The sequence below is a fragment of the Cetorhinus maximus genome, chromosome 8, assembly GCF_964194155.1.
Source record: "Cetorhinus maximus chromosome 8, sCetMax3.hap1.1, whole genome shotgun sequence".
Classification (NCBI taxonomy): domain Eukaryota; kingdom Metazoa; phylum Chordata; class Chondrichthyes; order Lamniformes; family Cetorhinidae; genus Cetorhinus; species Cetorhinus maximus.
Genome location: NC_135886.1, coordinates 17,805,369 through 17,829,694, shown reverse-complemented (window position 1 = coordinate 17,829,694; position 24,326 = coordinate 17,805,369). Strand labels below are relative to the sequence as shown.

General features: G+C 47.0%; 1 protein-coding gene across 2 annotated transcripts in view; it reads left to right on the top strand.

Annotated features, from left to right (window-relative positions):
- Window positions 1-2,449: 2,449 nt before the first annotated feature.
- Window positions 2,450-24,326, top strand: part of LOC144683472 (acidic mammalian chitinase-like) — a 43,854-nt gene continuing 21,977 nt past the window's right edge. The window contains exon 1 of one of the 2 annotated variants that reach the window (XM_078546520.1): window positions 2,450-2,600. In XM_078546520.1, the coding sequence (XP_078402646.1) occupies window positions 2,460-2,600 (141 nt within the window). In that variant the 5' untranslated portion in view covers window positions 2,450-2,459. The remainder of the gene's footprint in view (window positions 2,601-24,326) is intronic. The other variant, XM_078546519.1, reaches the window with a different exon arrangement.

The following is a 24,326-nucleotide window of genomic DNA, read 5'->3' as shown; positions in this document are numbered from 1 at the left end:
GAGGGAACCAACAAGACGGAGAAACATATTTTTTCTCATCCTCAGCAACCTGCCTGCCGCAGGTGCAGCTCTCCGCGAGAGTATCGGTAGGAGTGACCTCCGCATAGTCTTTGTGGAGACGAAGTCCCGTCTTCACATTGAGGATACCCTCCAACGTGTTGTGTGACACTACCACCGTGCCAAATGGGTTTAATTTTGGACAGATCTGGCAACCCAAGACTGGGAAACCATGAGGCATTTTGGGCCATCAGCAGCTGCAGGATCGTACTCGAACACAATCTGTAACCTCATAGCCTGACATATCCCCAACCCTACCATTACAATCAAGCCAGGGGATCAACCCTGGTTCAATGAAGAGTGCAGGAGGGCATGCCAGGAGCAGCACCAGGCATAACTAAAAATGAGGTGTCAACCTGATGAAGCTATAACACTGGAATACTTGCATGCCAGACAGCATAAGCAGCAAGTTATAGACTGAGCTAAATGATTCCACAACTGACAGGTCGGACTTAAGCTCTGCAGTCCTGCTAAATCCAGTCATGAATGGTGGTGGACAATTAAACAACTCACTGGAGGAGGAGGCTCCACAAATATCTACATCCTCAATGCTGGGGGAGCCCAGCACATTAGTGAAAAAGATAAGGCTGAAGCATTCGCAAACATGTTCAGCCAGAAGTGCCAAGTGGATGATCCATCTCGGCCTCCTCTGGAGGGCCCCAGCAGCAAAGATGCAAATTCGATTCACTCCACGTAATATCAAGAAATGGCTGAAGGCTCTGGATACGGCAAAGTCTATGGGTCCTGACAATATTCCAGCAATAGTTTTGAAGACTTGTGCTCCAGAACTGGCTGCGCCCCTAGCTAAGCTGTTCCAGTACAGCTACAACACTGGCATCAACTGGCTATGTGGAAAATGACCCAGGTATGTCCTGTACACAAAAAGCAGGATAAATCCGACCCGGCCAGTTGCCGCCTCATCAGTAATTACTCCATCATCAGTAAAATAATGGAAGGGGTCATCAACAGTGCTATCAAGCGGCACTTGCTTAGAAATAACCTGCTCACTGATGCTCATTTTGGGTTCCGTCAAGGCCACTCCTGACCTCATTCCAGCCTTGGTTCGAGCATGGACGAAAGAGTTGAACTCCAGAGGTGAGGTCAGAGTGACTGCTCTTGACATCAAGGCAGCATTTGACCGACTGTGGCATCAAGGAGCCCTGACAAAAATTGGAGTCAATGGGAATCAGAGGGAAAAATCCGCTGGTTGAAGTCGTACCTAGCACAAAGGCTGTGGTTGTTAGAGGTCGAGCATCTCAGTTCCAGTACATCACTGCAGTAGTTCCTCAGGGTAGTGTCCTTGGCCCAACCATCTTCAGCTGCTTCATCAATGACCTTCCTTCCATCATTAGGTCAGAAGTGAGGATGTTTGCTGATGATTGCATAATGTTCAACACTATTCGCAACTCCTGAAGCAGTCCATGTCCAAATGCAGCAAGACAATATCCATGCTTGAGCTGACAGTAGCAAGTAACATTTGTGCCACACAAGTGCGAGGCAATGACCATCTACAACAAGAGGGAAGCCAACTGTTGCTCCTTGACATTCAATGGCATTACCATTGCTGAATGCCCCACTATCAACATCCTGGGGGTTACCATTGACCAGATACTGAACTGGACTAGCCATGTAAATAGTATGGCTACAAGAGCAAATCTGAGGCTCAGAATCCTGCGATGAATAACTCACCTCCTGACTCCCCAGTGCCTGTCCACCATCTACAAGGCACAAGTCAGGAGGGTGATGGAATACTCTCCACTTGCCTGCATGAGTACAGACCCAACAACACTCAAGAAGCTTGACACCATGCAGAACAAAGCAACTCGTTTGATTGGCACCACATCCACAAACATTCACTCCCTCCACCACCGACACACAGTGGCAGTAGTGTGTACCATCTACAAATGCATGGCAGGAAATTACCAGGTCTCCGTAGACAGCACCTTCCAAGCCAATGGCCACTACCATCTAGCAGGAGAAGTGTAGCAGACACATGGGAACACCACAACCTGGAAGTTCCCTCCAAACCACTCACCATCCTGACTTGGAGATTTATCACCATTCCTTCACAGTTGCTGGGTCAAACAGCGCTGTGGGTGTGCCTACACCACATGGGCTGCAGCACCTCAAGAAAGCAGCTCACCACCACCTTCTCAAGGGCAATTAGAGATGGGCAATAAGTGCTGGCCTAGCCAGAGATGGCCACATCCCATGAATGAATAAAAAAAAGTCACAATGTAACACCATATAATTATGTTTTTGTAAATTATTATTGGTTTCCTGGTATATTGTCAATTTGTAAAAAATACAAAGCACTTTAATGTTCAAGAGGTAATTACTGAAACCAAAATACACGTGTTCTGATCTTGTTTAACATTCTACTCTCCTCTAGATTCTCCACTATGGTTTCCACATCAGAAAATCTCCAAACTTTCATAAAGTCTGTGATTAAGTTCCTGCGTGGTTATGGGTTTGATGGTTTGGATATTGACTGGGAATATCCTGGGACACGAGACAAACATCTCTTCACTGTGTTGGCACAGGTAGGACCAAATGTGTTTAACTGAATGTTTAGTCTACTAGCTAAAATAAAGCATCCTTCAAACCTTTTTGTAAATTTAAATTTCCTCTCAAGGACCTCACCAAGGACAAGGTGCATAGGAACAAGTGTAGGCCACTGAGCTCTTCCAGCCTGTTTCACCATTCAGTGAGATCATGGCTGATCTCCAACCTAACTAACTGTACAGACACACTAGAGAGACAGTTTTAAAATACAGTTTCACAGAATTTGTGAAACATGAAAATGGAATGTTCAAATGTGAAACATATGAATTCACACAGCAAAATAATTTAATAGCATCCTCATTAATCACTGTTCTGGCTACTGTGCAAAAATGGCTATTGATCTAGGCTCCATTTAAACCTGGTCCTACCTTGACTCTACCTGGGATTAGATAAATTATTCTATGATACTTGGCCATGGATACATTTTATGAAGCCAGAAAATTATTTCGTATGCTTTTGAAACCCTCCATTTGGTGAGGATCTGTTGTTAAGAGAAATCTTATTCATTTTCAACTTCTAAGAGATGGTGGCAGTCTTTGCAGCTGAGGCGAAAAGCACTGGAAAACCAAGACTGCTGCTCTCAGCTGCAGTTTCTGCTGGGATGGGTATCATTGAGATGAGCTATGAAGTTCCTCAGCTTAGACAGTAAGTATCCACGTTAGTCACACAGGACAGAGTGCAGGGGGGATGAAGAGAGAGAGGCTGAATTTGACTACTTGAGTCTGAGCTTAGCTTATTGCATGGTTTGGGTTTGATAGTTTGTTCATTGACTGGGAATGTCCCGCTTATGCTATATTCACAACTTGGGTAATGCTGACAAAACTGTCTAAATGCTTCTTTCTTTCAATGAGTAGTAAAACATGAAAAGCAGGTGAGTAATAGAAAAATGAATTTGAATTATGCATCTCCTTTCACAGCTTCAGGGCATCCCAAAGATATTCCCAGTCAATAGTATTTTGGAGTACTGTGGACACTGTTGTAATGCCTGAAAATGCAGCAACCAACAAACTCACAGCAAAATCCCAGAAACAACAATGAGATTATGACCAGATATTCTGAAATTTTTCTTCTGGCTATGATTGAAAGATAAATGTCGTTCAGGAAACAAAGAGAACATCTAACACTTATCTTTACTACTAAGTTTTATAAGAATTGTCCATGCATTTTGAATCCCCCTCTTCAATCATCATGTGGTTTGTTATTCTTTGACTTTGTTTTCTCATTTAGATCCCTAAATATAAAGGCCCTGCTCTCAGCAGTTGGACTGTGATGTAAAAATTATATATTACAGATTCTGCTGCATTGTGCTCTGGGCAGACCTCACTTACCATGGCCATTTATGGTCACTGCTGCATTTGGGAGACATTCAAGCAGTGGGGAGAGTCACATGGTTGAACTTGAGTGTCAATGATTCCACCCTTGGTCCATAATGATTCTATTTGGGTTCTATAATGGGTATGTGAGCCCATTTAGGAATCTAAATAAGGCTCTTGTTTGTTTCAGATGGGTGATGGCCGTGTGCTTCAAAGCTTGCTTGAACAGTTGAGTTGAGCAGGCTTCTGGCTGTCAATGGCCAGGACATTTCATTAGTCTCCATTTTCAGCAAAAACTGGGTGGCAGGTTTTATTATACTTTGGAAACACACAGAGGTCTTAGTGGTGGTTCAGTGGTAGCACTCTTGGCTCTGAGTCAGACAGTTGTGATTCAAGCCACAATTGAAGTGCCTTAGCTGGCTAGTTAAACTGAAGTCCAGTCTGATCCCCTAAATAGATGTAAAAGCCCCCATGGAATTATTCAAGGAAGAGTTCTCCCTGTGTTCTGGCTAACATTTATTCCTCAGCCAACAGCAGTAAATCACTCTAATTGGTCATTTATCTGGATGTGACAGTGACTGCATGTTGAATGTCATTCATAGCACCCTCGCCTTTGAATCAGAGGGTTGTGGGTTCATGTCCCACTCCTGGAAACCAAGAACTGTGATTGTGCTCAAAAGAGTTGCAATCTGTGACTGTTGATAACTCGAAAGAGTTTGAATGTCATTCATCATCTGTGAATTGCTTTGGGATATCCTGAGGCCATAAAAGGTCCTATATAAATGTAAGGCCCTTATTTATTTTCTATAGTTTTAATCCTCAGAGCTCATTTGTTTAATCATTAAGATAGTTACCATTTATTTTAGTAAACAAGATATCGGTGTAACTCAGATCTCTTCTCATACAGAGCCTTGGACTTTTTCAATGTGATGACATACGATTACCATGGATCTGGGAGTAGCGTCACTGGGGAAAATAGCCCTCTTTATCCTCTCCCAAATAACAAACACTATACCAACCTTTGCTTTAATGTGGTAGGTGTTAATGAAAATAGAATCCAATCCTATTTATTATTTCCAATGGATAACTATATTCAACCAGATGGTTTTCAAAGCCCTTCTAGCATATACTTTCATGTTTCTTCCTGTAGAACTTTACAATGAACTATTGGAAAAATCAGGGAGCTCCTGCAGAGAAACTGAACATTGGATTCGCTACATATGGCCATACCTTCAGACTGACCTCATCCAACACTGAGATTGGAGCCCCATCAGGAGGTCCTGGACCAGCTGGGCCATGCACCAGAGAGACTGGAAGCTTGGCCTATTATGAGGTATTGCTACTGATGCAGCTTCTTTATTTCATAAGATCCTATATTTGCAAATACTAATTAACCAAGCACTGAATTCTACCCTCCAAAAAGACTCAAGCTTTACTGTGAGGTCATCTGCATTACCTCAATCATACGAACATCCTCAGGCAGATCAAGTAACATGTTATAATATATCTCAAAAGCATATGCTAGCCTCATGCAGTTCAGTGATGAAATTATCCAGGGTGGCCCAATTTTAAGATAGTTCAGTCTGACAGCCTAAACAAAGGCTCACCCATCTGGTCATCTGTCCTGTTATGATCCCAGCTGAGCTTACCCCTGGACAAGCCTGATCTCAGAGACAAACCCAGTTGGCTAGATCCTAACTTTTAATTTTGTTTGTTTAGATACGTGGAGAGGGGCTAATGAACAGAGTAACCGGAATCAGCTAATGAACCTTTAACAAGAGAATAAAACATTTATTAAATAAGAAAAGATGAACTATATTACAATACTCCTTCATCCGCAACTATACCTTTACAGATGTACTCAGATTTGTAAGGATAATACAAGTTACAAAAGCTACCTTAAACTTTAATGTTCACAGTAAGTATGCAGTCCATGTAAACTAATATGCACGCTGTGCTCAGACACATCACACTCTGAAACCAAGTGACAGATGCCACCCCAAACAGATGCTATGGATCCCTCATCAACTCCCCGCAGACGCTTGTCCCACCATGAGCCAGCTGTTCTCACTGCACTCTGTGCTCCACACCAAGGGTTTCCACTCTCCGCTCTCCAGGAACTCGCTTTGGAATCTTATCCCAAACTAACGCTTTCTCTCAGAAGCCTTCTGCAAGGGTTCACCTCTAGGGTTTTGAACTCTCCTTCTGATGTCCCTCCCCGCTAGGTCATGACATGCATTCAAGCTGCCTTCCATGCACTGTCTCTCATTGGCTCAGCCATCAACAGTACACCACTGCTTCATAGGTCCTTAGCAACGAGTTATAGATCTCTTTGGACCTCTGGCCTCTTGTTTTAAATCTGCTTCCTTTTAGCTTGAAGCTTGGAGCCTTTCTTTCTGCTCTTTACTTTCATTTCCACAGAATAGGGTCTTTCCCGATTCCTATTTTTCCATTGACTAGAAGGTCTACTTGGAACTTTCTCCTGTTTCATTTCCCTGGATTTTGGGGTCTTTTCTTTAGCTTGGGACTGGCTATCTGTCCCCTTTGCTCCAGTCTTCCCTGGCAGCTACTTTCAAAATCAACTGGACTCAAACAGCTTCCAAATCAAACTGTTGTTTGTAGTTTCTTCTGTGGTGTCTGTGGGAGGGACCTGCTTCTTTGAACCCCCTTTGCTAGGCAACAGACCAGTTTCTCTACTCTTGTTTGTTTAACTTAACTGCAACAGTCGTAAAACTCACATTAGAAATGCAGACACCTTTTAAAGTGAAACTAAAACTCAATTTGACCTTTTCTTAACACACAGATTCAGAAATACAAATCAAACTTAAACGTTAAAGATAAAACTCATTCCTAACACCCGCAAAAATACAAATATAACTTACTTAAAGTATCTCTATTTCCTAACAGTCCCATGTATGAAGATCCTGCTGCCTCTGCCAGCATCACAACACATGGCATAGCTTAGCTTAGGTACCAAAGGAACAGGAGCTGAAACATGTGTTATCATACTCGGATGAACAGAGACATAGTGTCACACCCTCCATCATCGGAAGGTGTTTGACCGTCTTACTCTGGCCATTGTTGTCAGTCTTGGAAAATACACCAGGAGGTTAAGTGGAGGATATGACCTTTTACATCTTTTACCTCCCTCCCTACATGAAATTCCAGGGTTTTTTGTACAAACATTGTAGTCAATCCTTAGCAGTTTGTGTGCCAGCCTATGCCTTATTTCCACATTGTTGGAAGGGTAAGGAAACTGGTGTTGATGCTATTACTTAAATCAATCTCTTTATCATGAGTGTGAGTAAATTCTAGATGCTTCTTTGGCTCCTCCAGTGCCTCAGATTGGAAACATGCAGTGTGAGAGATCATTGATTATCTTTTGATTAAGAGTAATATCAGTCAGCATTTGCTATTTATGAATAAAAATATTTTTTCAACAGCAAAAAAAGAGCAGTGCCCTCTGTTTGAGAGAAAATGATAGTTGAATAAATCATTAAAGAAAAATGAAGTGGAAAAGGTGTCAGTGTACATTGAGAGCATTGCAAATGACTGATCATCTGTGACCATTGATGATTTGAATGCCCATTTCTCACTCTTCTCACAGATCTGCACATTTTTGAAAAGTGGCACTTCCGAATGGGATGCTCCACAGGTGGTTCCATATGGTTATAAAGGACATGTATGGATTGGATATGACAACGTGAGAAGCTTTGGAGACAAGGTATCTTTGATAAACTGATGTCCTACACTTTTTATTTGGTGGTTTGGTGCAATATTGTTATAATGTACAGCTAGTTTGTCATAATCAGCATTAGAATCACGGGCCAGGATTTTCCGTGCCCGATGGCGTCGCATGTGTCCGATGGCGTCGCATGTGTCCGATGAGGTGAGTGGACAATATGGCGAGAAAGAAGAGCCACACCGAGCCATCGCTGGTTGGTGCCTAGCTAAATCCAGGTACAATCGATGCCGCCTTTCATTCCTGCAGATGACTAAGAACCAGTGTCGCCAAAAACTACACATGTCTAGGGAACTGGTCGGTCACATCTGCCAGCTACTGCAGGATTTGGTGCCACTGGGACATGGAGGGCATCCACTGCCAGTGGTCGCGAAAGTGACAGTAGCACTCAATTACTACACCAGGGGCTCCTTTCAGGGCTCCACAGGTGACCTCTGTGGGATATCACAAGCCTCCACCCACAAATTCACCCATGAGGTCATGGATGCCACCTTCGCAAAGGCACACATCTTTGTCCATTTCACCTGGGACAAGGACAGCCAGCTTGCAAAAGCAATTAGATTTACCCAGATCTCGGGTTTCCCACAGGTGCAGCGTGCCATTGACTGCATTCATGTGGCACTCAGATCTCCGTCACAACAAGCAAGTCAACTATGTCAACCGCAAGTGATTCCATTCGCTGAATGTGCAGCTGGTGTGTGACCACCGCAAAAGCATCCAGCAGGTCTGTGCACAGTTTCCAGGGAGTGTGCAGGACACCTACATTCTCAGTCGGTCACAGATCCCTGACGTCTTCCAGGGTCCACAGAAGCTGCAGGGATGACTCCTCGGGGATAGGGATGACCCACAGAGACCGTGGGTGATTTCACATCTGAGTGACATGAGCACTGCTCATCAGAACAAGGAGCCATAGGCAGGGAGACATTCTTGGGAGTTTATTGACAATAGTGAACAGTATGTACAAGTGATTAAAACCCATGCCCAGGCTGTGCAACTAAATTTTAAGTTTCCTAACCCTGCCGCTATGTCTTGGTGCTGCCCGGCCATCCACAGCGGAGGTGGAGGCAGCCTGCTGACTGCAACGCCCTGTCTATGATGACCTTAGCGAGCGTCCTCTAGAGGGCCGAGACTTGGAGGGCCCCAGCCTGCTTTCAGGATCCTGCTGTGTGGCAGTGGCACCCTCCTCATCCTGTGGAACTGGAGCCACTGAGGTCACAGGAAGAGGGGAGTTGGATGGGCCGGACACTCTTGGGGTCATCTGGATGGATGGTCCCAGAGTGTGCACCTGCTGATCCTCCTCCTCATGGGTGCCCAAGGGCTCCAGGCTGACTCCTTGAGGAGCAGGGGTAGCTGGAGTGAGATCGAGCTGCCTGACACCCCTCTGGTGTACACATTGTTGGAGGCGAACTATGGCATCAGCAATGGAGTTCAGCCCACGCAGCAGTGCAGGAGCGATGTCCTGAACCACGGTCTCCATCGTGGCCACTCTACCAATGTTGACCTCGGTGCATTGACATGCCTGCTATCACCTTAGCCTGAAGGCAGACAGACTCCTCCATCATGCCTTACAATCTGAGGAGTGCAGCGGACATCCCTTCCTGATGTTCCTGAGCTTGCCTTTGCAACTCCAGCAACTGTGACATGACCGAGTCCAGAGGCTCATCATCTGACTTGGACTCAGCAATGTTCTGGTCTTCAGCAGTCCTCCGAGTGCAGAACACTTGGGAAGTCCCCGCCGTTGCCTGCTGCGGAACAGACAGTGCGATGTGCTCACCAGATTGTGATCCTGAGGCTACTGTAAAGCTAGGTCCCACCGAGGAGTGTGTCTCTGCGCTGGTGGAGGCTGTGACGGGACTTCAATGCCTCCAGATTCCTCTTCAGAGGCTTCTTCTGCGTTGATTGGAGGCTCTTCAGACAATACACAGCCTACTGTAGCCAAACATGTGAGGAAGGAAGCACGTTTTTTTATTCTTTAATGGGATGTGGGCATCACTGGCAAGGCCAGCATTTGTTGCCCATCTCTAATTGCCCTTGACTCAGCCCAATTTAGACGACATTTAAAAGTCAACCACTTCGCTGTGTGCCTGGAGTGACATGTCATCCAGCCCAGGTAAGGATGGCAGATTTCCTCCCCTAAAGGACATTAGTGAACCAGATGGATTTTTACAACAATCTATGGTAGCTTTATAGTTTCTATTACTGAAGCTATCTTTATATTGCAGATTTATTAGTAAGATTTCAATTTGACCAGTTGCTGTGGTGGATCTGAATTTGCTTGGGCCTCTGGATTACTAGCCCAGTGAGATCACCACTGTGCCACTGTCTCTCCCCAGTCTGCAACTTTCTGGTTGACAGTGAACCCTATTGGTTAAAATGGTTGCGCTGATGCCAGAAGCTCATGTCAGGAACATTGTAAGGTGGAAATAGTTTGTTTAAGTTAGAGTTCTGCTTGTCTTGCAAGATCAATTTTTGATTTTCGAATTACCCAGCAGTTCACTCACCTTGTGCTGAACTCACACAGCCCAACATGACGCTAACCAACAGGAAGATCCATACCTTCCTGGACCTGAAGCATTCAGCTTTCCCACTCTTCCTGTTCCCACGTTAGCAGAACATTGGTCTCTTGACTCTCCCCACCAATTTCTTGGCCTGCGTTTATAGTACAAGAACAGGTTTGGGGTTACAATGAAGGTCGACAATCTAGATAACATTGTAGAGGAGATAAGCTGTTACTCACAAGAAGGTGAAAATAATATTATGAAGATAAGAACTGTTATTTTCCCATTGTGACTGATTGTTTTCCAGTGATAAATCTATTGACATATGGAATTATTTACCACAAATGATAAACTCAGTGTATAAAAGAGAGTTGATGCCCACAACACGCCAGCTGCAAGATGGCAAAGCTTCTACTTGGAACAGGTAAGCCTGTTTTACCATTTAATTACCTTTGCTATTGTTATTAAACTTTGTTTTATATTGAAAATGACTATATTTATTGAGGGGCTGAACCCAGCATATAGGTTTAAAAAGCCTGAACAACAGCATTTTAAAAGTGACCTAAACAGCAGCTCCTAAGATGGTTGAACATTTGTGTTGACATACCCTATCAGCAAGGAGCCGGGCTTAGAAATAGCCCTTGAGAATTAACATAGATGAATGACCAAACTCCAGAACCATTCACAACGCATCCAGACCTAACCAGTCTATTCAGTTAGGTGTGGACCAAACCATTAAATTGATCACTTTGGACAATGGACCCTGACTGAGTAAGGAACTCCACCAGCCATATAATTTAATAATTTTTAAACAATGGACTTGAAACCAGCTGAGTATGACCATGTTTGGATAATTAGCCTGTTTTTTGAGAGGAGATCATGTGATGAGCAAGCTAACACTCTTTGTGTTGTAAGAAACTCCTTTGTTCCAGGCCAATCAGAGTGAGATCAGAAAGGCCTCTCATCTGGCAGCCCCTCTCTCTCTCCAGCTGTCCTGCAAGTTTGTGCCCTGCCTGTTTTTTGACCAGCCACACACTGCAGGCAGCTTCTTAAATATCAACACAGCAGCTTCTGACTCCAGAAGAAAAGATGGAAATCTTCCATAAAGATTTTGAGTCATTTTGAAGCAGAATCTGAAAAGAACATCGAGCCCAGTCTGAAACCAACCAAAGCATCAGTCAACAGGACCTTTGTACAAATGACTTCTTTTGGAATTATAAGCAGCTTACCCTACCATCCCTCTTTGTTAACTCACTCTCCTCATCACTCTCAACTCACACTCACAAACCCCTCACACATCCACAGGGATCTCACACCTGAAGGCTCACACACCCTCACATCTCCATTAGGCTCATTTCCTCTCGAGCTCACACCCTCATTCCTGTCCATGGCTCCGCTTACCACACAACCAGTCCACGCAGTGCCATGTGTCCCGCTCACACTCTCTCCGTTTGTTTTCGTGCAGGAGAATCCTGCTCACATCAGCAGGGAGGGGTCCCAGACCAGGGGTGGAGTGGCCCACATGAGGTCCTCACTCACTTTAAGGAGTGTGCCATTGTGCTATCTGGTGAGAATGTGGGCCGTGCCTGTGGCAATGGTGAGGTTGGCAGTGAACACCCATCTGAGGATCCTGCACCACATCATCCCTCTCTCAAAGCAACAGTAAGTGCTCGCTCTCCTGCTTTTGACTCTGGTGCCATGCACTAATTATCTCTAGTTTGGTTCACAGGGAGCTCTGCCAAGTGACCGGCCCCTCATGTAGCCAGTCAGCTGCATCGAGGTCCTCACCTCCAGCCAGGAGGACACCTCCTCCAGTGAAGAGCTGGAAATAAGCAGCCTGGAAGACCCATCGCAGCGCTTACCCAAACCCTCCACCAGCGCAGAGACACACGCCTTGCTGGGACCTAGATCTAGAGCAGGCTCGTGTTCAGTCTGGTGATCACCGCATGAACACGTGTCTGCAGCAGGGGGTGGTAGGTTCAGCCAAGCTCCCCGGCATTCACAGGACTGCTGGGGAAGAGGCATTTGTGAGGTCCGAGTCAATGATGAACCTCTGGATTAGACCTTTGAACTCATCCTGGAGAGTCAGCTGAAGGTGGGGAAACATCACACAGAGCTGTTGGAAGCCCTCAACAAAGTTGCACGAGAATCGGAGGAGTGCACACATGGCTCTCTGATCAAGTGCTGCCCATTTGTGTGTGTATGGAGGTCTCCATAGGGAGGATGGTGGACGCCAAGGAGACCCTGGTCCAGCAGAATGTGGAGATGTGTGCAGACCTGCACTCCAACATGAGAGCCATGGCGAGTCCCTGCACTGAGAGGGAAATGGACACCTCGTTGTCCCTCCAGGTGCTCCTTCCCCTCAGCGATCAGTCAGGCCGGCGCCCTCGGGCAAACGAGGGGAGGAGGACCGGCAGCTGGGCACCTCTGTGTCATCCACTCAGCAATCTCAGAGGCTGCCCTCTCCCTCCCGAGTCCCCTTTGCCTGTGAGCCCCTCAACCTCTTCCTCTGTCACCGCAGAGCGGGCAGCCGGCCCACGAGTGATTCTGGAGGGAGAAGTGTGTGTGCGGCAGGGCCTTTTGGTTCCTCGTGCAGGCACTCTCCCACACACGTGGATCTTTTCTGTATCACCCTCACCTCAATGTCCTGAATATTTTGAAAGCTGCCTGTGCTTTCAGTTGTCCATCTGAGCTGACCTGTATCTCCGCACACTCGCAACTCCGCACACTCGCAACTCCACACACTCGCAACTCCGCACACTCGCAACTCCGCACACTCGCATCTCCGCGCACTCGCAACTCCGCGCACTCGCATCTCCGCACACTCGCAACTCCGCACACTCGCAACTCCGCACACTCGCATCTCCGCGCACTCGCATCTCCGCACACTCGCAACTCCGCACACTCGCAACTCCGCACACTCGCAACTCCCCACACTCGCATCTCCCCACACTCGCAACTCCCCACACTCGCAACTCCGCGCACTCGCAACTCCGCACACTCGCATCTCCCCACATTCGCAACTCCGCACACTCGCATCTCCGCGCACTCGCAACTCCGCACACTCGCATCTCCCCACATTCGCAACTCTGCACACTCGCATCTCCGCGCACTCGCAACTCCGCACACTCGCAACTCCGCGCACTCACATCTCCCCACACTCGCAACTCCGCACACTCGCAACTCCGCACACTCGCATCTCCGCGCACTCGCATCTCCGCGCACTCGCAACTCCGCACACTCGCAACTCCGCACACTCGCATCTCCGCGCACTCGCAACTCCGCGCACTCGCAACTCCGCACACTCGCATCTCCGCACACTCGCAACTCCGCACACTCGCATCTCCGCGCACTCGCAACTCCGCACACTCGCATCTCCGCGCACTCGCATCTCCGCACACTCGCAACTCCGCACACTCGCATCTCCGCGCACTCGCAACTCCGCGCACTCGCATCTCCGCACACTCGCAACTCTGCACACTCGCATCTCCCCACACTCGCATCTCCGCACACTCGCATCTCTGCACACTCGCAACTCCGCGCACTCGCATCTCCGCACACTCGCATCTCCGCGCACTCGCAACTCCCCACATTCGCAACTCCGCACACTCGCAACTCCGCACACTCGCAACTCCGCACACTCGCATCTCCGCGCACTCGCAACTCCGCACACTCGCAACTCCGCACACTCGCATCTCCGCGCACTCGCAACTCCGCACACTCGCAACTCCGCACACTCGCAACTCCGCGCACTCGCATCTCCGCACACTCGCAACTCCGCACACTCGCAACTCCCCACATTCGCAACTCCGCACACTCGCATCTCCGCGCACTCGCATCTCCCCACACTCGCAACTCCGCGCACTCGCATCTCCGCACACTCGCAACTCCGCACACTCGCATCTCCGCGCACTCGCAACTCCGCACACTCGCAACTCCGCACACTCGCATCTCCGCACACTCGCATCTCCCCACACTCGCAACTCCGCACACTCGCATCTCCCGCACACTCGCAACTCCGCACACTCGCATCTCCGCGCACTCGCAACTCCGCACACTCGCATCTCCGCGCACTCGCAACTCCGCACACTCGCAACTCCGCACACTCGCAACTCCGCACACTCGCAACTCCGCGCACTCGCAACTCCGCACACTCGCAACTCCGCGCACTCGCAACTCCGCACACTCGCATCTCCGCGCACTCGCATCTCCGCGCACTCGCAACTCCGCACACTCGCATCTCCCCACATTCGCAACTCCGCACACTCGCATCTCCCCACATTCGCAACTCCGCGCACTCGCAACTCCGCGCACTCGCATCTCCGCACATTCGCAACTCCGCACACTCGCATCTCCGCGCACTCGCATCTCCGCGCACTCGCAACTCCGCGCACTCGCATCTCCCCACACTCGCAACTCCGTGCACTCGCATCTCCGCACACTCGCAACTCCGCGCACTCGCATCTCCGCACACTCGCAACTCCGCACACTCGCAACTCCGCGCACTCGCATCTCCGCACACTCGCAACTCCGCGCACTCGCATCTCCCCACACTCGCAACTCCGTGCACTCGCATCTCCGCACACTCGCATCTCCGCACACTCGCATCTCCCCGCACTCGCAACTCCGCGCACCCGCATCTCCGCGCACTCGCATCTCCGCACACTCGCATCTCCCCGCACTCGCATCTCCGCGCACTCGCATCTCCGCACAGTCGCATCTCCCCACACTCGCATCTCCGCGCACTCGCATCTCCGCACAGTCGCATCTCCGCGCACTCGCATCTCCGCACATGCAGTGAACACACTCCCATGCAGCACCTGACCTCACCCACTACAACAGCCGTTTCACTTTTGATTTGGACAGCTTGGTGCTAATTCAATTTTACTTTTGCTCCCCTGTCCTTAACCTTCCCACAGTCACCCACTTCCTTCCCCCAATCACAGTTGATGTTCCGCCATCACCTTCCACGTCGCTCTATGACCTACCAACCATAACCCTTTTCCTTCAGAGATGTCCAGGTGAACGTGCACATTCCTTTCCTTCCTGAAAATCCCACCCCCATCCACATTAACCTCCCCAGCCCCCTCCTTCCTACCCCAAGGGTCTGTGTCTGCCTCTGAGTCCCCACCAACCACCCTCATTGTCCCTTCTACTGCTACTGTCGAACCTTCACCCTCCCACCCTACCGCCTCACTCTGCAATCGGTCATTCTCACCATTCCTTCGCACCGTGCCCACCCTTACCACTCCCCAAGAGGCAGTCATGGACCCATCAGACCCTTCCCTTGCACGCTCACCTGGACATCCCCCCCCTCTGGACCCCTTCCCCCCGGGACCCCTTCCCCTTAGAACCTTTTACCTCCCGCAGACTCCTCCTTCTCCTTCTCCCCAGAACCCTTTCCCCCCTGCTTTGTCCTCCCACACCCCTGGATTCCCCCTTCGCTTAGTCCCTCCCACTTCCTGACTCCCCCAGGCATCCTTACTTCTTCTGGCACCCTTAGTCCTTCCTCCCTCCCAACTCTTTCCTCCAGTCTTACCTCTTCCTCCAGCCTCACTTCTTCCTCCAGCCTTACTCCTTACTCCTTCCCCCTTCCTGATCCCTCAGACACTTACTTCTTCTTCCAGCTTTACTCCTTCCTCCTTCCTGACTACTTCCTCCGCCCTTACCCCTTCCTCCACCCTTACTCCCTCCGCTCTCTTCACTTCTTCCTCCCCCTTGACTCCCTCCCCTCTCCGCATACCTTTGACTCTCTGAACTCCTTCTCTTACATAGAAACATAGAAACTAGGAGCAGGAGTAGGCCATTCGGCCCTTCGAGCCTGCTCCGCCATTAATTATGATCATGGCTGATCATCCAACTCAATAGCCTGCTCCCGCTTTCTCCTCACACCCTTTGATCCCTTTCGCCCCAAGAGCTATATCTAACTCCTTCTTGAAAACATACAATGTTTTGGCCTCAACTACTTTCTGTGGTAATGAATTCCACAGGCTCACCACTCTCAGGGTGAAGTAATTTCTCCTCATCTCAGTTCTAAATGGTCTACCCCGTATCCTCAGACTGTGACCCCTGGTTCTGGACTCCCCCACCATCAGGAACATCCTTCCTGCATCTACTCTGACTAGTCCTGTTAGAATTTTATAGGTTTCTATGAGATCCCCCCTCATTCTTCTGAACTCCAGCAAATATAATCCTAACCGACTCAATCTCTCCTCATATGTCAGTCCCTCCATCCCAGGAATCAGTCTGGTAAACCTTCGCTGCACTCCCTCTATAGCAAGTACATCCTTCCTCAGATAAGGAGACCAAAACTGCACACAATATTCCAGGTGTGGTCTCACCAAGGCCCTGTACAATTACAGCAAGACACCCTTGTTCCTGTACTCGAATCCTCTGGCTATGAAGGCCAACATACCATTTGCCTTCTTTACTGCCTGCTGCACCTGCATGCTTACCTTCAGTGACTGGTGTACAAGGACACCCAGGTCTTGTTGCATATTCTCTCAATTTATAGACATTCAGATAATAATCTGCCTTCCTGTTTTTGCTACCAAAGTGGATAACCTCATATTTATCCACATTATACTGCATCTGCCATGCATTTGCCCACTCACTCAGCTTGTCCAAATCACACTGAAGCATCTCTGCATCCTCCTCACAGCTCACCCTCCCACCCAGCTTTGTATCATCTACAAATTTGGAGATTTTACATTTAACTCGCTCATCTAAATCATTAATATATATTGTGAATAACTGGGGTCCCAGCACCGATCCCTGCGGTACCCCACTAGTCCTGTCTGCCATTCGGAAAAAGACCCGTTTATTCCTGCTCTTTGTTTCCTGTCTGCCAAGCAGTTTTCTATCCATCTCAATATACTACCCCCAATCCCATGCGCTTTAATTTTACACGCCAATCTCTTATGTGGGACTTTGCCGAAAGCCTTCTGAAAGTCCAAATAAACCACATCCACTGGCTCCCCCTCATCAACTCTACTAGTTACATCCTCGAAAAATTCCAGTAGATTTGTCAAGCATGACTTTCCTTTCATAAACCCATGTTGACTCTTTCCGATTCTGCCACTGTTTTCCATGTGCTCAGCTACTAAATCTTTTATAATGGACTGGAGAATTTTCCCCACTACCGACGTCAGGCTGACTGGTCTAAAATTCCCTGTTTTCTCTCTGCCTCCCTTACATCTTACACCTACCTCCACAGTTGCTGTCTTCTCCCCCATTATCCCCTCCACCCCCCATACTCCCTCCCTGCCCCCAACCTCTACCCAGACACCTTCATTCCCCCATCCCAGCTTCCCCGCCGAGACCTTCATTCCCCGCTTCTAACCTCACCCCCCCGACACCTCTTCCTCTCCCAGTCGACCCTGGTCCTTCCTCTCCCATCCACTTGACCATCATCTGTAGTGAGCATCAAAGGTGACTTTCCAACTTGTATGAGCTGCTTTGCAGCACAGCCATGTCCATGACAATCCACCCAGCATGCCACCCAGCATGCCACCCAGCATGCCATCCTGTGTGCTGTTGCTGTCAGGCCCCAGCACCTTCTGCTTCTGGGATGTCCACGATGTGAGAAAGGCCCTGGCGGTAAGTCCTGACCCCTGCATGTCACATTTGTCAAGACATGTTCTGCATCGGCGTGTTTTCCTGCCGATGTGGGTGGATAATCCGGGGGGGGATGGGTCCATCAGGCTGGCTTAATAATGATATGTTGATGTATTACAATGAGGTTCCCGATGTCCGATGGTGGGGAATGTGGACTGCCAAAGGTGGGCTGAGTGGGTGATCGCAAACTGGTTTCACGATGTCGTGAAATTGGTCTTTGGTCTTCTTTCTATATTGCCTGCTCACGCCACCGAACATGCTCGACGCCAGTGGGCATGGAAAACTCCACTCCATGTGTCCGTGTTCCATCAGTGGCTCATGTGAACCTGTGCTGTGTCTCAGGAGCACTTTAAAACCTGACAGAAAATTATGAAAAGCCAGGTAGATAAACAAACTAAGGCTTGAACACATAAACCAGGGACCAAGTGAACGTGTTATACTGCCAATACAGAGGGTGAAACTGAAAGCCAGGTTCAGTTGCTCCTACAGTGGAGTGACGAGGATTGGTGAAGCGAATAATTTAATTGACACCCCAGGCTGTAGGAAAAAGCAAAGGATGTGTTACGTCGACACGTTGGAGCGGTATTACACTCAGGAAGGGAACAAATAGGCAAAGGTATGCCAGGTAGTGAGGAGGAGGGGAAAGGAACAGACAGGATGAGTTATTGGGAGGAAGAAGCCTGGACGATTCCCAAATTGAATCCCCTACCTTCCGGTTAGCCAACACTGAAAAACGTGGGAGGGTAGACACTGTGCTCTCTTATTTAGATGCAGAACAGAGAGGAGACTTAACAAAGCTGCTTACATAGTTTAAAGGGATCTGTAAGAATAAGCCAGGACTAGCTCTACACAATGTAGATATAGGAGAGACCCCTCTCAGAAAGCAAAATCCCTATCCCTTAGGTCCCGAGGAACTATTCCAGCTTCGGGAAGGAATTAAGTCCGTGCTGGATCACATCCTGATGGAGCCGGGCCACAGCAGCCTGAGCTCCCCAGTTGTACTTGTGCCCAATCCCAATGGCTCAACCAGGCTCTGCATTGATTACAGAAAGGTTAATGCAGTGACCAGAGCTGACTCATACCAGACCTCTCGCCTGGAAGACTGTATTGACGGAGTAAGAAACTCCACTTACATCAGAGAGATAGACTTATTAAAAGGATATTGGCAAGGTTCCTTCACCAGCCAAGCTAAAGAGATCTCGTTTTCTTCGCACCGGATGTTTTTCCCAATCCTGAGTTATGCCTTTTGGGTTAAGAAGTGTTCCAACCACATTCTAAAGACTGATGAAGCAGGTAGCAGCTGGCCTGCCCAATTGTGTAGCATACCTGGATGATCTGTTAGTATAGAGTGACACCTGGAGGGATAACCTAGAGACCAGTTAGAAGCCCCATTCTGAATGTTACTGTTACTAATTTAGTGGTAAACCTCACAAAGAGTGAGTTTGCAAAGCTCATGTAAGCTAGTTAGGGCACGTTAGGGGTCAAGAGTGGGTGTGGTCCAGGGCAGTGACAGTGCGAGCAATGATGGGTTTCTCCTTCCCAGGACTAAATGGGAAATAGTGCGATTCTTGGGGATGTGTGGGTTCTGTCGCATGCTGGACCAGGACTTTACCACTTTAGCCACCCCACTGACAGACTTGCTGCAGAAAAAGGCAAAGGTAGTGTGGTCAGAAAAGTGGCAAACAGCTCTCGAGAGGCTGAAAGCCATATTAACAAATGAACTGGTGCTGGCAGCTCTGAACTTTAGCCAACCCTTTAAAGTGGCAATTAATGTTAGTGACATAGGGGTAGGTGCAGTTCAGCTCCAAGTTGATGAATCAAGAATCGAAACGCCGCTTGGGTATTTCTCAAAGAAACTGAAAAGACACCAAAAGAGGTTCTCCACTGTACAGAAGGAAACTCTAGGTCTGCTACTCACTGTCAAGCAATTTGTAATATATGTCCAAAATGGACCTATAGAGACCTTAACCTACACATATAACAACAAATTAACCCCTGTGAAAAAATTCAAAATTCATAATGCAAGGAGTCTGCTTCTGTGATTGTATCACTTAAAGAAAACACGCATTTCAGGAAAAAAAGCAATGTGATACCTGATGTTTTATCTATAGTTTGATTCAGCACAAAACCATCCCAAGAGCTGTGGATAATTGGAGGCTGGGTTTAGGCTGTACTAAATTCAGCCACAGTGTTTAATGTGCATGTGAATGAACGTTTGAAAATGAATTTGTTTCTATTAATTTCCATTTTTCTGAAGAAAATAATTGCAATGAAATGCTCATTTGCCCTGGTGGGGAGGTGTTTTAAACCCTGTTTTATATTGAAAATGACTTTATTTACTGAGTGGGCTGAAACTAGTGGATAAGTTTAAAAAGGCTAAATAACAGCATTTTTAGTAAATTAACAGCAGCTCCTAAGATGGCTGAACATTCACAGAGCTGTACCCTACAAATTACAAACCCACAGTAAGGAGCCGGGCTGTCCAGAAGTATCCCACTAGAGATAATCAATTTAGATGACTGTGCACATTCCTTGTGGAAGGAATGGGACAAATCCACAGTGTCCGACAAAAGCGGACAAGTTGTTAATAAAGGGAAACGCAAGCTGAAGGAGCTCAAAAAGCGATTCAAATGGAGATAGCCAAGTACCAGAAACATGAAATACTATTACCATTCCTCCAAACATGACAGAACTTTCAAGCCTCTGAATTTATAAAGTCGGAGACTTGAGATTGGGGAGCAGGTATAGCGAGTAAAAATTGTATTGTAATACTCCATTGGAAAGGTGGAAAGTTTTCTTTGGAGAAGAGAGGGGGATGTTGTGAAATGTGCCTGCATGCCATTGTAATGTAAAGGTGCTTGTCAGGGCAAGGGTTAATATGGGACTGGAGAATAACATCACACACAATGTAATGTATAGAGTCACATGGTATTCTCTCACAGAACACTCTAGAGCAGCACTCTGTAAGCAACCTACCTGCATGGCAGTAATAACTCCATGCAAGATATTAACCTGGGACCTGTAAATAGTTAAAGACTAGCAATAAAGTGTTCATGTTTAAACATAAAACTCTGCAGGATCTCATGAATGAGCTATCCTCCCAGCAGAAAGAACCCATACCACAACATGGCTGGCACCATGTCACAAAAAAAAGATGTCACAAAACGGTTTGGATAAGATATTAATTTGTGAGAGGAGATCATGTCATGAGCAACCTAACCATCTTTGTGTTCTAGGAAACAGCTTCTTTCCAGGCCAGTCAGAGTGAGACCAGAGAGAACCCCAGTTGACTCCCTCTCTCTCTCTCCAGCTGTCCTGCAGGCTTGTTTTTTGACCAGCCACAGACCTCAGGCAGCATCTTAAATATTAATGCAGCAGCTGCTGACCCCAGAAACGCTAAAAGAAAAGGCAGAAATCCTCCACCCACATCTTTGAAATTCCTTGACACCGAATCTGGAAAGACCATCAAGCCCAGTCTGAAACCATCTAAACCATCAATTTACATATACAATTGACTTGTTTTGGACTCTTAAACAATTTAATCCACCCTCCTACATTGTAATTAACTTCTGAGTCTATGGTCTGAAATTTAGCCTGGGTGGGCACACGTGATTGGCGGGCCCGGGACCGATCGGGAAATAGACTACCGACTGCGATCGGCCCCCGACCACGATTTCACATTGGCTGCCCAATTAACGGCCAGCCAGCGTGAAACATGTGCTCCAAAGCTCAGCACTGCCGGGGTGGGGGCGGGAAGAGGGAGGGCGATAACATCACCGTGGGCGAGGGTGAGCGCTGCGAGTGAGCTCCCTGAAGGCAAACAGCTACCTCAGGGGGCTGCAGACCTTCAAATGATTAAAGAAAGGTTTAAAAAGCTCCCAAAAAATGTCCATGCATCACAATCAAGCCCTTGAAAATATACCTAATAAAAATGCTGTCCATAGATATCTTAATTTTATTTCATAACGGAGATTTCATCCCACCCTTGGATGAGTTTTGATGAAAAACGGGAAGTCCGCCTGGCCGATTCGCCCGTCCGCCAACCATAAGGTTGGACGGGCCATGATCAGAAGCAATTACGCTGTTAATAGGCTTAATAGCCCTCTTAACTGTTGGTGGGTGCGCTTCCAACCTTTGCGCACGCCCGCTGACCGAAATTTTGCATGAGTGTGCAATGATGTTACGATGCTCCCCCGCTATCATCTCACGTGATTTTACACTCGATTGGGTTTGGGCGCGTGCCAGCCTGTGGGACATAAAATTTTGCCCTATGTGTTTGTGCATCTGTGATTGTGAGTGTGTGTCTGTGTTTATGAGTGTTTGCGCACGTGTGTGTATGTGTGTGTATGTGTGTGTGAACTCTTGAATGCATGGCCGGGAAATTCCCACAAAAGTCAATGGAGTTTTGGCTGCCTCGTCAAGTTTCCTGCATTGGGTCCTGCTGCAAGTGGGATGGGAAATTCCAGCCCATGTGTGAATGAGAGACGGAGCGTGTGTATTAATTATTTAGATCTGGAGGACAATACACAATAAAGTATGTAAAGTACAATAAATACTATTTCCTTTCCTTATGAAACTTACAAGAAAATCTGTCTGTGTGTGTCTTTTACAGTCACCGCACTTAAACAGTAAAACATTCATTGAATTGGCAAGCAAATTCTTAAAAAAAACCCTGTTGTGATCAATTGAGGCATAGAAAGAGAAGGGAGCCATTCTACCACTTCTCACACGACCTTTAGAATATTGTAAGTTTTGTTTGTAAATGAAGCCTTAGGATTTAAGTGGGGAATAGAACAAAGAGGAGATTCCCTTCTCAAGTTCAAGCCTAATTATAAAGGAATTGATTCTTTGCTGTATTATCTGAAGACGCCTAATTGTTGTGTAGCTTGCAGTCAAGTGCATGTTTTGAAAAAAACTCAAACGGCCCTTAAACAACCTATTGGAAAGTCCACCTGCTGTTCCTCCACTAAATGCTCTTTGACAGTAACATGCCTCTGTATGTTTGTGCTGTGATGCAAAATAGCATCAAAGTACAAGTGTGCAGGTGAGCAATCGTGGTCCAAGTTAATTCTCAGGTTTATGTTTTTAACAAATCCTCACGTTTTTAACAAATGGTGAAGTTAATGAGAATGAATATAGTTAGACTATACTGAGCGGTAGGAGTAGGACTGCAAGAAATTACTTTGCCTGGCACTTTTAGCAATTTAACTGACTTATGATTAAATGGTTAAATTAGCGAAGGAATGCCACACAGCTACATTGGTAATGGATGATTTGCCCCAGGAGAATTCATTTGCAAGGGTGCAGGCAGAAAGTTATTTGGCATATCAATTTCTATTCATTTCACTGAAGTATTTCCATGAGTAATCAATTGGCATCATCTGCTTGTACATGTTCTTTTCTACATTGTACATGAACTTGTTCTTTCTCAGTTTGCCTGCTTATTCCAGTTTGGTGTGTTAACATTGACATCAGTTGTAGCGCTTGATATTTCAATTTTATGGAAAGCTTAATATCATTCTAATATTTTCAGATGCATTTGAAAATTGATCATCTGTAGAGTTCAATACGGCTGGTTTGTTAAACATAATCAATTGCGTGACAACTTGAAAGTAAATTTTGCAGTTTTTGTCATTTAAACTATTTTACATTAATATTTTCGAACCACAGCTAAAAGGAACATTTGAAAAGTTAGTTTTTTTTAAAAATTCATTCATGGGATATGGGCATCACTGTTTGGGCCAGCATTTATTGCCTATCCCTAATTGCCCTTGAGAAGTTGGTGGTGAGCTGCCTTCTTGAACTGCTGCCGTCCATGTGGTGTAGGTACACCCACAGTGCTGTTTGGGAGGGAGTTTCAGGATGTTGACCCAGCAACAGTGAAGGAACGGCGATATATTTCCAAGTCAGGATGGTGAGTGGCTTGGAGGAAAACTTCCAGGCGGTGGTGTTCCCATGTGTCTGCCACCCTTGTCCTTCTAGATGATAGTGGTCATGGAGTTGGAAGGTGCTGTCTAAGTATCTGAGGTAAAGTAATGATTTGGAGGATAATTTTAATGAAATCTGCTGCTGTTGTGTAAGGTCATAACATCTGGTTCAGTCTGAGACAGTAAACAGGGAGGAGTTGGCGGTAAAGTTGAGGATGGGGGCTGTAGATGATTAATTAAGTTTTGCATTGATTAGCTGCAAAACATTGTGGTTCATCCAAGGCTGTTTGTTGGCCAAATAATCTGACAGTACAGGGGAGAGGAGGGGAAGATGTTGATGAGGTCGAGCCGGGTGTTTTCAATGCCCATGTAGATCCTGAGCCCATGTCTATTGATGACCTCACTAAAGGGCAGCAAATAGGTGAGGAAAAGAGTCTGGCCAAGGATTGAGTCTTAAGGGTTTCTATTCATTCATATAATAGGATTGTTGTGAACCCTTGAACCTTTCAGCATATTTTGATCATAATTTAACACTTATCCTATATTCTTCATTCCAGCGGTGGTCGTGTTGGCGTGCCTGGAACTGGGTGAGTCTTTGTGCTTTTCA